At 43.3% G+C, this 13,824-nt stretch overlaps 1 protein-coding gene across 7 annotated transcripts in view; it reads left to right on the plus strand.

Annotated features, from left to right (window-relative positions):
- LOC144807664 (protein mono-ADP-ribosyltransferase PARP12-like) overlaps positions 1-13,604 on the plus strand; it is a 393,804-nt gene extending 380,200 nt beyond the window's left edge. For 5 of the 7 annotated variants that reach the window (XR_013606379.1, XR_013606384.1, XM_078673300.1 and 2 more), the window contains one exon: positions 13,122-13,604. Coding sequence is in view for 4 of the 7 variants with exons in the window: in XM_078673300.1 (XP_078529426.1) it covers positions 13,122-13,423 (302 nt within the window). In the remaining 3 variants the exon portion in view is untranslated. The remainder of the gene's footprint in view (positions 1-13,121) is intronic. The other 2 variants (XM_078673315.1, XM_078673356.1) reach the window with 2 other exon arrangements.
- The last annotated feature ends 220 nt before the right edge of the window (positions 13,605-13,824 follow it).

The raw sequence follows: 13,824 nt of genomic DNA on the forward strand, positions 1-13,824 counted from the left end.
GTAGAGGAGTTTAGGTAGAATGACCATTTTTACCAGTGCCATCCGATCCGCTAATCATAGTGATAGACATATCCACCTATCCACCTGCTGTTCAAACTTTGTGCAGGTGGCTCCATAATTTTCGCGGATCACAACTAATGGGTCTCGATGCACCCACACTCCCAGGTACTTTACCGGTTCCGTCGACCACAACAGGGGGAACTCCAACGTGTGGGGAGAGGTGATAGCAGTGAGAGGGACAATTATCGCCTTATGCCAGTTAATGGTAAGGCCAGAGAATATATTCCCTAAGCACTGGCGATTGAAAGTTCTCTGTCTCTCTTACCAATAGTAACATGTCGTCTACATAGAGTGATATACTCACGGGGTGGTGGGCAAACTGCTGTGCTGCCGCCCTGTGATGTTACCGGATAATACAAGCAAGAGGTTCCAGTACTATTGCAAATATGTGTGGCAAGATGGGGCAGCCCTGTCTCGTCCCTCTGCAGATGGAGATGGAATCTGAGGTTATGCCCTCAATTCGTATCCGCGCTGAGGGAGCGACGTATAGCAGACTTATCCAGTTGGTGAACAGTGGTGGAAAGCCCATCTGAACAAGGATGCGAAAAAATAACTCCACTCTACAGAGTCGAATGCTTTAGCTGCACCAAGCATCACAGCCGCCGCATGTAACCCTGGGTCAAGAATATGGTACATAGCAAACAGTGTGCGGAGGTTGTGGGATGTAGATCTGGCGGGTATGAAGCTGTACTGATCCTGTAAGACTAGAAGGGGCATTAACAGTGTGAGTCTGGTAGACAATATTTTTGCCAACAGTTTTGCGACTATGTTTATGAATGAGAGTGAACCATTAACAAAATGGGGTGACCCAAAAAGTCGTGGACCTGGGAATAAGACGATATTGAAAACAATGGTCCGTGACCTTTTCTTTATAGAACTGAATCAATCAGTACATAATCAATATTTTATCACATTTCAGAGCGTGTCTCTAAGATCAACTCTAATCAATAAATGCCCAAAGTGCACAAGAAGAAAAAGCAACAGCAGAACTTACAAAAACCAGGGACAATTTTTAATTCATTGTATCTCGGTCAAATGCGAAACAATCATAATTATTAATTAGTAAATACATGTAGATTGCCCCAAGGGAGCGTGCAAAGAAGTGAATAAGAGCAAAGTGAAGTGATTAGGAAAGAAGAAATTCAGTCAGATAGTGACATAAAATCATTTACAATGGATACTATACAAAAGGATGGTTACACAGTACACTGTCCTCCGACAACCTGACCTAGAAGCTCAATTATGAACACTTTTTTCAATAACTGGACATAACTTCCATTAATGTTTGCACAAAATAAAGTGTAATAAGGTCCAGGTTTCAAAAAATGAGAGCGTGGACCTTTCGACTCGTCTTAAAGCCTATAGGTGAGTTGGACCTGGGCCATGCGAGTCTTCATCAGGACTAAAGGGCGAAAGGGACAACCAAGGGTTCTAGATGACCCTGAAAGAGGACGATAAAAGTTCAAGCTGTTGCAATGAAATGCGACTACAGTGAATCACGCATAGTAAAAAAAGAGGAGGGGTAAAAAGATGCTTACCCTCCAAGGGGGGGCACCAAGTGGAATGTCTTCACTAGGTATCCCACTGCTCAAATTACCACCTAAAAATAATATGATGTAATCAAAAACCAGGTCTTGTAAAAATCAAGGGCCCTAATAAAACTTATTTGGTCAAAAATTACATTGTCATTGTTATGCGAATGAAATCACTGAGTTTCATAGAATGGCAGGGCTCAATCGCTGCACCTTCAATTCCTTTTTAAAATAATGCACCTAAAAAATACAAGGTGTAATCAGTCATGTCTTAGACCATTGTTATGAATGAGAGTGGGCGATAGGAATCACATCTGTTAGGTGGTTTATCTTTTTTAAGCAGGGCGCTGTTGAGGGCCACCAGGAGCGAGCTGACTTCGTAAGCCTCCATGGACATTTCAAGGAGATAGGGCATCAGTTCCTCCGAGAACTCCTTGTAGAATCCGCAGGTGAGGCAATCGGGGCCTGGGGCTTTTTGATTCGGAAGAGATTTTATCGCCATTTTGATATCTTCCTCTGTTATAGGTTGGCAAAGGTATTCTCTGTGGGCATCTGAGAGCCATGCCAGAGTGATGTCTGATAGATAATCGTCAAGTTCTGCGGCCGGTGCGTTGGTTTTTGATGCATACATATCTGCATATGCTGCCTGGAATGGCCCTACTATATCTCTGGTGGAGTAATGATATACCTTGTTGTCGTCTGCTATTTTAATGATGGTGTGTGCATCTTCTCTAGCCTTGATTTTCATAGCTAATGTATGACCCAGCCTACCCCCCTCTCCATATGTGCGGGCAACATGGCGATTGGATAGATAGCGAACTTCATCTTCTGCTAATGAATTGTATTTGGTGATGCAGGGTGCGTTCAGTCTGGGACAACTGGTGACGGATATCTTTTAGTATGCCTGCGGTCGTGCCAATACACACTCCCCGAATTGTTGCTTTGATGGCTTCCTAAAGGGTAGCCGTACGGTTCACTGTGCCCCTGTTCAGCTCACAATATTGTGTTATCGCATCCCGTATAGTGTGTGTGAAAAGGGGATCGAGTAATGCCTCACTATGAAAGCGCAATGTGAACTGCCGGGAGAAGGTTTGTGGGATGAGAAGTTCAAGCCTAACATGGTTATGGTCTGATAAATGTCTGGGGAGCACCTCTATATCGGATACCCAGCTGATGCCGGTGTTGCTCATTAGCCAGTAATCCAGGTGGGACCAACTGGCATGAGCGGTGGAAACATGTGTACCTGCAAGCGTATTTGGGTTGCGCAGGCGTCACACATTCGATAGCACTAGCTCTGTCATGCCTGCATTGATAACTCCTGCGGATCTTGGAGAGTGTCCCGCTAATCCACTCGACTTGTCTTTTCGTGGATCTAGATGGGTATTCAGGTCCCCCCCTACAGTATGGTAGCCTCTGGCCATTCTCGCAGTATGGAGAATATGCACTCATAAAAATCAGGGTCATCTACATTGGGACCATACACATTGACTAGTGTGATGAGGGACCCCCAGGCTTACCGTGAGTTAGGGCGTACCTTCCAGCATCATCTGTGCAACTTCTGATCTTAGTGTAGGGTAGGTTTCTCTTAATGAGGATAAGAACCCCTGTAGCATATGATGAATATGAAGAGGCCTGCCGGTAGCCCGCCCTTTTAGACCCCACCTGCGCCGCTGTGTAGCGTGTTAGGTGGGTTTACTGTATGAATGCAATGTTTACCTTGTGTCGATCCAGGTAAGCTAATGTCTCTCTTATCTTTTTTGGGGTATTTAGTCCGCGTACATTCCATGTTAAAACAAATCATTTTTTCATGAGCCATCTAGGACCTGCGGCTGTAACATGACATGCACTATAAGACGTCCTTTCTGTATCACTGTATGTCATGCAACCGAATGGCTTAGTACTTATAAGCCACACAGCCCATTCCCTCAGTCCCCCCTCCCACCCAAACACCCACCCACTTCCGTGACCCCAACCTGCCAAAGCCATCCCGAACCGCCCCAAGAAAACAGAGATCCCATAGCACCAGTGGGGAACACCCACGGGTGGGGGTGTCGCAGGAGCACATCGTCCCTCCTAGGCATAAAGGGAGATGACCGGAGCCGGGTAATACTCGTTCCTACCCTAGCCAACATATGAATCATTGTAGATCATTGAAAACAGTAGGAAAGACTATAAACAAGTTTGATAAAGGTGAAGTATTATCTGCCAGTTCCAGGCACAAGCAGCCCAATTGGTGTCATTTGTGCACAGGGCCCCACCAAGCGTGTCCGCACCTAGGCTCCAAAGGTGATACTGCTCTCAGCAGAAAGAATCATTTTTCTTATCGAACGTTAATGTCACTCCGTCGTCCTCTGCGAGCCTGCATCATTGTCATCATCCTCCAGAGTGGGAGAAGTCTTGGCCATGCGTTTTAAGTTTTGGCATAGTCCATTGCAGCTTTTGGCGTGGTGAAGATTCTAGATTTGCCATTCATTTCAATGCGCAGTCGGGCTGGATACAGCATTGCATAAGGGACTTTTTCAGACATCAATATTTTCTTTGACGGTTGAAATTCTTTTCGAGCTGCCTGTACCGCTGCGGTGAAGTCTGGATAGAAGGCCAGAGTGTTGCCCTCGTGGACAATCGGTCCTTTTTCCCTGGCCATACGGAGAACGGCATCTCTGTCTCTATAATTGAAAAGACGTGCGATTATGGAGCACGGAGGTGACCCAGATGGTGGTCTGGCAGCCAGGGAGCGATGGGCTTGTTCCACAATCAGAACAGATGACAAGTTTTCTGCTCCAAAGATCGTCTGTAGCAGAGACTCTATGTATGTTTCGAGGCGGCCCGTGCTCGTGGGTTCCGGCAGTCCCATAATGTGCAGGTTGTTGTGTCTCGAGCGTGCCTCGAGGTCTTCGTTCTTGGCCTGTATCACCTCGATCACCCTCTCCATGGTCGACGTCTTTGTGGTCACCTGCTGTAGCCCATCCTCGGCTTACGATATACGCGTTTCCGCCTCTTCAAGTCGTAGAGCGCGTTTGCCCAGTTTAGTTGACATATGGTCCATTCTCAAGTTAAAGTTGTCGATCTTGCCATCTATGGTCTTGAGACTACTTTGAACTGCATCAAGTGTTTTTTCAATCGCAGCCAAACTGCCCATGGGGCTCTCTAGTTCAGAGTCCGATGTGGCATGTTGTTGTGTCTTGCTGGATTTTCTAGGCTCAAATGTGAACCGGTGCTGCCCTCGTTACGTTTTTCCCATCTTGCAGCCAGAGCTTGTGTATTTTTTTTTCATGCAGACGGAGACAGGGGGTGCGTAGCGCAACAGAGATCACCGCAACGCTGTAGAGGGAACTTGGCTCACCCTGACAAATGTCCAGCGTGGTCCCGACCACTGCGCCGGAGCAGGCAGCACTACGATGGTTCCCAGGCAGGGCCCTAAGAGGCCGGTCTCACGTGTTCACAGTTGTTCTCCCCATCTAGGTCCACAATATTACGGTAGTGAAGGGGAACCGGCACGCCCCACACCAGCGTACAAACTTTGTAGTAGGTTTATAGTTTCCCACAGCAATGGCGCGGTCACCAAGCACTACTATTTATATAATGAGACTGGCCAGCAGATTGCGTGGGGGCACACCTCGGTGCACCGCTTGTTTATTGGTGCACGATGAGCCCAGCTACACTAGCGATCCTTCACCACCGCCCAGCCAGGTTCATGCACTGGTGTGGGGTAAGGCAGCGCAGGATACAGGCGGTGTTTGCCGCTTCGGCAGTCCACTTCTCGGGGGCGCGGGCTCCTCCGCGTCGCAGCAGATGCAGGTGCCCGCTGCCAGCTCAAGCCAGGCAAGGTAAAGGCGTTGCGTTGCCACGCCCCTCACTCCATGAGCAGGATGTCCAGGATGCCGTATGCCTCATCGTGGGCCCCCTCCGCCACTCTCCAAGCCTAGCGGACTACTCCCAGGATGGTCCCTGGGTGCCGGCGTGATAATAGCAGCAATGATGTCAGGTGCAGCTGCGCAGGGCCTCAACGGCAAGGGAGCGCCAGACAAGGTCACACACCCCACAGCCCCCGGGAGTCCGGTGTCAGTGGAGGCCGGTTATGCACATTCAACTTTGCACTCCATTGAGTGCAACAGTAGGGAAAGTGTTGGATAGCAAAGGGGTAAAAATAACTATTCCCACTCCAGTGAGTGCAACAGTAGGGAGAGTGTTGGATAGCAGAGGGGTAAAAATGTAATATTCCCATTGGAGTCAGTTAAAAATTAAAAACAAACAAAATATCAACTACTACACAAAAGATTTTAAAAAGAAAACATATCAAAATTTTAAAAATTTACAAAAGAGAGAAACATATTATAATGTTAAAAAGATGTAACAAATACCGAGAAAGATCTTTTTTTTAAATTGAAACATTATTTACAAACACATAACTACTTTTTAATACAAATTATTTATAATCAAAAACATTCAATATTACATACATGTAATTTTTTGTATATCCTACCCTATAACACCACACAAATTCACTACACATATCTAAATTAAAAAAATATATATACCTCCATAATTAACATAATTCATTATTAATTAAAAAAATATTATTAATTAAAAAGCAAATTAAAACACATGAAAATTAATTTACTCCCCAAACATTACCCTTATAAAACCAGAACACACACACAAAATAAAAATAAACAATTACAATAAATATTTATGAATTGATGAATTAATATTAATGATCAACTAATTATTAATGAACTAAACATAAATTACTTTCCACCCTCTACACCAATAAACACCACAACCCACGCCTAAAAATCATTACACAATTTCCATAACTAATTTTACATTAATAAACTAATATCAATTAACAACTTTTTAATTGATTTTAAACAATTTACTTCCCACCTTTTACCACTGTAACCCCCACAACTCACATCTAAAATTAATTACACAATTGCCAAATTTACATTTTGATGAATTAATTAGCATTAATTGACAAATATTTATTAACTAATTATAAATAAATTACTTCCCACCCATTCTCCTATGAACACTACCACCTGCTCCCCAAAAAATAACACAATTACTATAATTAATTGATTGATAATAATTAACAAGCAATTAACTATTAATTATTAATAAAAAAATCCACAATTAACACTATAAAATATCAATTAAATACATATGAATAAATAACAAATATTAATAAACTCATTAAAATTAAAATTCTTCCCACCCTATTCCCCTATAAACCCACAACCTGCTCCTAAAAAAAGACACAATTAATATATTTACCAATTAATCAATTAATATTAATTAACAACCAAGTAATAATTAATTAATAATAAATTAATTCCGACAATTAACACTCTAAAATAAAAAATTATAATTAATGTATTATAATTAAATTACTTCCCACCTTATTCCCTTATAAACCCACAACCTGCTACAGATCTACAAAACCGCTAAATTAAATTAAAATGCAATTAATAACTACTACAAATTTAACACATATATTAAAAAACAAAAGCAATACTTATACAACAAAATATTTCACATAATTTTAAAATACATACTAAAATACATAACACTAATTAAAACATCGATATTTTAAACAACTTTATTTCCATGGCAAGGCCGTTTTTTACTCACATCCTAATTTGGTGGACGGTGCCTGCTAGGCACCGCTGCCATTTTAGGCACCCTACACTGACCGCCAGGCAATCTGAACGATTGCCTTTGGTGGTGAAGTGGCGGACAGACTTTGCGTCCGCCGTGGTACCCACAGCCATCGTAATTGGGTGGTGGATAAATCGATGTGTGATGGCGGAAGGACCGCCACTGAAGGCCCGGCGGTGGTGGTCCTGCCGCCATTCTAATAGGCCCCTATATTTCTTACCTCTAAGTCAATGTTCTTGACCACTATATTCTTGCTGTCAATATTTCTGCATAACGATATTTCCAACTCGATATTTGTGTATGTCGACATTTCAAACTCAATATTCTGTCTGTGCACCTGCACAGAGCCTCAAATTTGAACTGAAGCAGGGGAGCTGCGGGATCTCATTGCCTTGTTTTCAATTCCTCATCTGTACTGGCGCGCAGAGGTTCTAAAGTGAATTAATGTTCTGGTCTCCAACAGTCGTCTACCTCTAGAAGCTACCACCTTCGAGTCCATCTTTCTTTGTGTTAGCCTGTGCTGTGATTATACGCACCAAGTAATACTTGCAGTGTCTCAGAATCTCTGGTGATGGGAAACACCAAGCAATATTACTTGTGGTTTAGGATTCCTTTCTGGTGGGCTCTAACTAATCAGCATTTGTTGCTGTAGTTTCAATTAGTATACCATAGCTGGACACAAGATAAGGACACCTTTTCTCGGGTGAGAGAAAGTAGCCATGCCCTTGGCTTGGCCTTGATTTGTAACATGACATCTTCTTGAGGGCTTTAATTGAATTAACAGCCAATAGATGTCCTCTAGAACATTAAATAGCCACAGAAGGCCAACACTAGCCCTGAATGCTATAATTCCTGCAAAAGAAGTCTGACTGATGTTGTCCTAAGTCCAGAATGTGTGGTTATATTCCCTAGTGGTGGCATTATTTCCTCGAAAATTCAAGCATTCATGTAAATAATTGTGATCTATAAAATGAAAAGTCTGTAGTTTTGCAGCCTTTCCCTTACAACTAATAACTGATAATTGTGAGGACAACTATTCAATGTCATTGGTACTGCACCTTTTCTTTTCCATATAAAACCTTCACCAGCATGGTATTCCATGTATATTTAGACATCAGTGATTTTTTCCTATGTAGTTTATTGGTCACATCATATGTGATCCTACCAGTGGTATGTTTGTGTTGTCAGGTGTGAGGTTATGAACAGCTTATTGGAGGTAGATGCATTATGGTTGTGCATCAAACCACAACCGGGGAATGTCAACCGGTTTAGAAAATAATTCCTCTTCCAATGAAGGTTTTTTAAGTGAATTTTTTTCCACATTTCTACTTCGTTAGAGTTCAGAGGCAGATTCAACATTTCACCACAAATTCTCCGGACATTAAAGGTCCTATTATGATGGCTTGCGGATCGCCACCGCCCAGCCGGCGGTGGCGCTCAACCCGCCATCACAACTACATTTCCCCTCCCGGCCCCCTTCCGCCGCTTTTCTGCCAGTCTGCAATCGTCACAATTGCCGGCCGGGCAGAAAAAGCCCACAATATGGTGGCAGTGCCTTTTGAAAGGCATGTAGGAAATGACTATGGGGGTCCCTTGCGGCCCCCGGGGGGATGGGAAGGTGGCGGGCTGCACTTGGTGGGTACCTAAGGTTCCCCCCTCTGGAAAACACACGGGCCCCTGAAAGAAAGGATACTACTCTAACAGGGAAAGCAACTTTTTGGAAAAATATTTTGCACCGGGCACAGTGCTGGATAATTTTCAGTAAAGCAATTAAACTTTAGACCCACAAACCAAAATATGCAAACAATGCAACTGATATATAGAAAAATATATTTTCCTTTTATTTTACTTCTTTTTTTCTTTCAAAGTCCTTGAAGAGGAGGATCACCAAATATCCCGGGTCCCTCTTTGTGTATTGCTGGAACGAGGCTAGGTTATCTGTACCCTAACAGGAGGTCTCGGGCTAAGGTAACCATAACCCACATTCATTCACCATTCATTCAAGAAGAACTGAGATGGATGGACAACATAAAGGGGATAGCGGGTAAACAAAGGAAATCGGAGAGATAAGGCCTAGGACAAGGAAAGTAGCTAAACTAATGGGATCAATGGACAAGGGTTGGAGGTGTTCCGACCGGCCCTGTTGGCCAAAGCAGGGCAGAGCAGACACACACTCAGTGAGGTGTGCCGTCCAGCTCCCCGGGGCAAAATGGAGCGGAACGACTACTCCCTCAAGGAAGGGTGAGGATAATTTATACAAGCAGTGTGCCGAACAGAGACAGTGAAAAACTCCCGTTCTCACAGTACCGGATAGACGGCTCACGAGTAAAGCAAATGAGGCTCGTAACAAATAGGCTGGGAAGGAAATGCAGCTAAGGGGGGATGCTGCGAAAAGGAAATACCGCTACACCTCCAGGAGGAATCCGACTCTGAGGGAAGCTGAGTCGAGAACCAGGGCAGCGGTACACCAAACCCCGAAGACGCCAAAGAAGCAGCGCCGAGCTGGGAACAATGCGGAAGTAGGAAGGGGCGTGGTCACGGAACGAGTCAGTAAGCCAAGCGTCAGGCAACGTGTGAGGCGTTCCTTTAGAGGGTTAAGGGAGTGTGTGAAAAGTGCGCCTCACAGGTCCGTGGTCTGACCCTGAACACAGCTCAAGGTCTCCGTCTTCTCCCTCGAACCCTAACATAAACAGAACAATCAAAACCAATCTGCAAAGATCTGAATGATCACTGGTTAACAAGACACAACATGTATGCCGATTTCGGAAAACACTGTTTACAGTTGTTAACTACCAACGCGTTTCGGCAAAGCCTTCTTCAGGGTTTTCATACCAGTGGTTACTAGAATGAGAAAAAGTTTTATTTTATTTAAAATACATTTGGGGAAAATAAAGAATCTGACCCCTGCTGTGAGCCACAACAATAAACACTACACAATACATGTGAACAAATAACACACAATCTCTAATTTCACCCAACAAGTGATGTTATTCATTCAATAAACACATCAAACAATTGTATTCTCCTTTTCTTGCTAACAGGGTTCTATGGTTGACCAGAATGTTGATAGTTTAATTGGCCAAGACACTAATTTGGTCGACATGATTGAGAACTTACACAAACCTGTATGGTCCTATGTTATTTACACTAAAAATCTAGTCTAGGAATCTTGTCTTACAATGGCTTTTATATTGATACCACAGGCGTAAGTTAAGGTATACCAGTTTATTACGCCTTATCCATTTCGCTATACATAAGAGATGGTTTACACTTAGATGGTTTACCTCTTTTCAATTTATTTGTTGGATTTTTGATTGAAAACCGGTCCTAATTTTATGATGATAGGGACTCAGATTAACTGCATGCACGATCTCTAAAATAAAAAGATATACAGACGGGCATAATTGCCTCTGTCCTTCTACCTTATTTGAATATACCTGTGTCCTGGACACCTTTCCACTTCAGATAGCAAGATTGTATAAACCTCTATCCTCAAAATAGTAGTTCAGATCATCATCCAAAACCTTTGCGGATGAATCCGAGGGCTTGAGTTACCTAAAAGCTGAGTAGAATGCATAATATTATGTTATAAACTAATGGTCTCCATTACTGGCCTCTCCACATGTATACTACTAGTGTATACACTTAGTAACTACTTACGTGATCTATTGTAACAGCTTCCTTCATTCACGTTAATTCAGTGGCTGGTTCAAAAATTCAAATCGGAGACTTGATACGTGTATGATATCACTGTAATAATAAATTGATCCACATTAGCTTTCAACTGACTGTCTTCATATATTACTACATAACCTGAGTATCTATCTCAGCATCGAGAGTGACATACTAACCTCAAAGATTAAAGTAGGCTCATGTTACATGTGGATTTTCAGGTGCCCATCTTCAATAAAGCACCTACCAGCTTATTGGAGGTAGGTGCATTAGGATTGTGCATCAAACCACAACCGGGGAATGTCAACAGGTTTAGACAATAATTCCTCTCCCAATGAAGGTTTTGTAAGAGAATTTGTTTGCACATTTCTGCTTCGTTAAAGTACAGAGGCAGATTCAACATTTCACCACAAATTCTCTGGACATTAAGGGGCCTATTATGATGGCGGGCGGATCCCCACCGCCCAGTCAGCGGTGGCGCTCCATCCGCCATCACAACTACATTTCCCCCGCATCATTATACAATGGCGGGGGTACCGCAGCGGACGGAAAGTCCGGCCGCCGCTTTTCTGCCGGTCTGCAATAGTCATGATTGCCGGCCGGGCAGTAAAAGCCCACAATATGGTGGAGGTGCCTTTTGAAAGGCATGCAGGAAATTACTACGGGGACCCCTTGCAGTCCCCCGGGGGATGGGAGGGTGGGGGCTGCACTTGGTGGGTACCTATGGTTCCCCCTTCGTTGCCATGCACAAGGTGGCAGGCACCCTGCGGTGCCTGTCACGTTGTGCATTGCAATGCACAACATGCCTCTTTGGCATTGAGCCGGGTGCTGCTTACAGCACTGCCCGCCACAATGTCAAAGATGAGGGATGCGACCGCCAGGGTGGCGATCACATCCTAATTGACCTGGTGGCCAGTCCCAGCAACACTAGGGGGCCCTAAGTATCAGGTACATTGCTATAGAGACACTAAAGACATAGTTGCCCCACTGCAGGATTCAGACTGAGGGCCTGATTTAGTGTTTGGCAGAAGGAGTATGTACCAACGCCATGGCAACGTTCTTTACTCCCACCATGGCGAGGCTACCTGGCCGCCAAACTTAAAGATGTCCGCCGGCACAGCGACATCTCTTGTTTTTCCAGGACCCACTGTCACGGTGGTTCCTGTAAAGGCATTGCAAGTTTAAAGGATGGCTCCTTCAACACAATGGAGCCATTTGTCAAACTTTCAATTTTTTCTAAATTTAACAAACAAAATCACAAAGCAGGATTGTTTTGATTTTTAAAGACATTGACCCTCTTTACCACGGGAGTTTTATGCCATAGCAGGAGGGTCATTTTACTGTTTTCACTGCCCCTTACCTCCAGGCTTTACCTTGCGATAGTGAACAATAAATACTTGCATTTTGTCTGCCCATTCTAAATAGGGCAGGCAGAAAGATAGGAAAACTAAAGACAGCCATTACTCTGTTGGGTCCTCGGAGGTATATGTCTTTAAACAGCGGAGATGGAGTAGTCTCTGCTGGCGACACACTGAAGGTCCACCCAACTCTAATTGGGGCGGGCGGACCTTCAGTTTGACAGAGAGGATACTCCTTCACCGTTGTGACTGAGTACTCCATCTGCTAAAGTCTAAATCTTACATGCTGGATCATTGCACAGCAAACTATGCTGGCTCCCCCATGGTAAAGAAGCACAGTGGCCTTCCTGAACTTACTGCAGCGACTTACACAGTGGAAAGATGTACTGACCTTTCCATCATTTACCTTAGGATCAAATTCAGCAATCCTTGGGGATTGGTAGAAATAGAGAGTTTAAACAGAGACCCGTGTCTAAGGGGACTCTATGGTGTGATTTAATGCTTTCTACTCATTTGCATTCATAAGCCTGTCACATACTTCTAGCTTGCACCAGGCAGTGCATTTGCATTGGTGGGTTAGACCAATGGTACTTGCCTCGGATCTGTAGTCCAGTAATTCTACTTTATTGCTGTTCTGTAGCTTGACGCAGGTGTTATATTTGGCCATATGTCTGCTGAAGAGATCATTTTGTTGTCTGTTTATTTGAAACTATCATATTGTAACATTAAGCATTCTTACCCTTTTTATTCCCTTTTCTGAACCAGAAATTATAAGTCCCTCTCCAAACTGCTTATTCCCATTTTTAAATTACAACCTTTCTTGTTATCCATTCTTTAGGAAGTTACTTTTCCAGAGATGCCTCCTATTCTCACCAATATTGCCATTCCATCACGGAGAAGAAGTCTATGTTTCTGGCACGTGTTCTGGTTGGAGACTTTGTAAAAGGACATTCTAGCTACCTAAGTCCTCCAGCTAAACCAACCAACCCGAGGGAGTCCTACGATAGCTGTGTTGACAATGAACGCAATCCATCCATTTATGTCATCTTTGACAAGCATCAGATCTACCCGGAGTATGTTCTGGAATATACAGAGCTCAAGAAAAAGGGCAGTCAGGAGGCAAAATGCACCATCAGTTAAAGAAGAAGTTCAAATCGATTGTCCATAAGCAGATTTTATTTGTAAATTACCAGTTCTGAGAATTTTACAATATTAACCATCAACTATTCAAATATTTATATTTTGTGGGTTGGCTTTTGCAGGATATTCGGCACTACAGAAGAGTAATGTTTCTTGAGTAAATTAATAAATCACAAACGTACTTGTTTTGAGGTCTCTACTTTTTTCATTTTAAACAAATATTTTGTTACTTTGTTAAGAGTAGTTCTCATAGCCTCGTATCCCTGTAGCAGTACGCACTTTTCCCTGTTAAAAATAAGGTAGTGAGTGAGCAAATGTGAAGTTGTGAAGCCAGAATGTGCCTGAAATAAGAAAATAATTCACACTTTTTAATGAGGAGACTACACTCTGCCACTTGTATT

This window comes from Lissotriton helveticus, chromosome 1_1 (genome assembly GCF_964261635.1).
Source record: "Lissotriton helveticus chromosome 1_1, aLisHel1.1, whole genome shotgun sequence".
NCBI classification, from domain to species: Eukaryota; Metazoa; Chordata; class Amphibia; order Caudata; family Salamandridae; genus Lissotriton; species Lissotriton helveticus.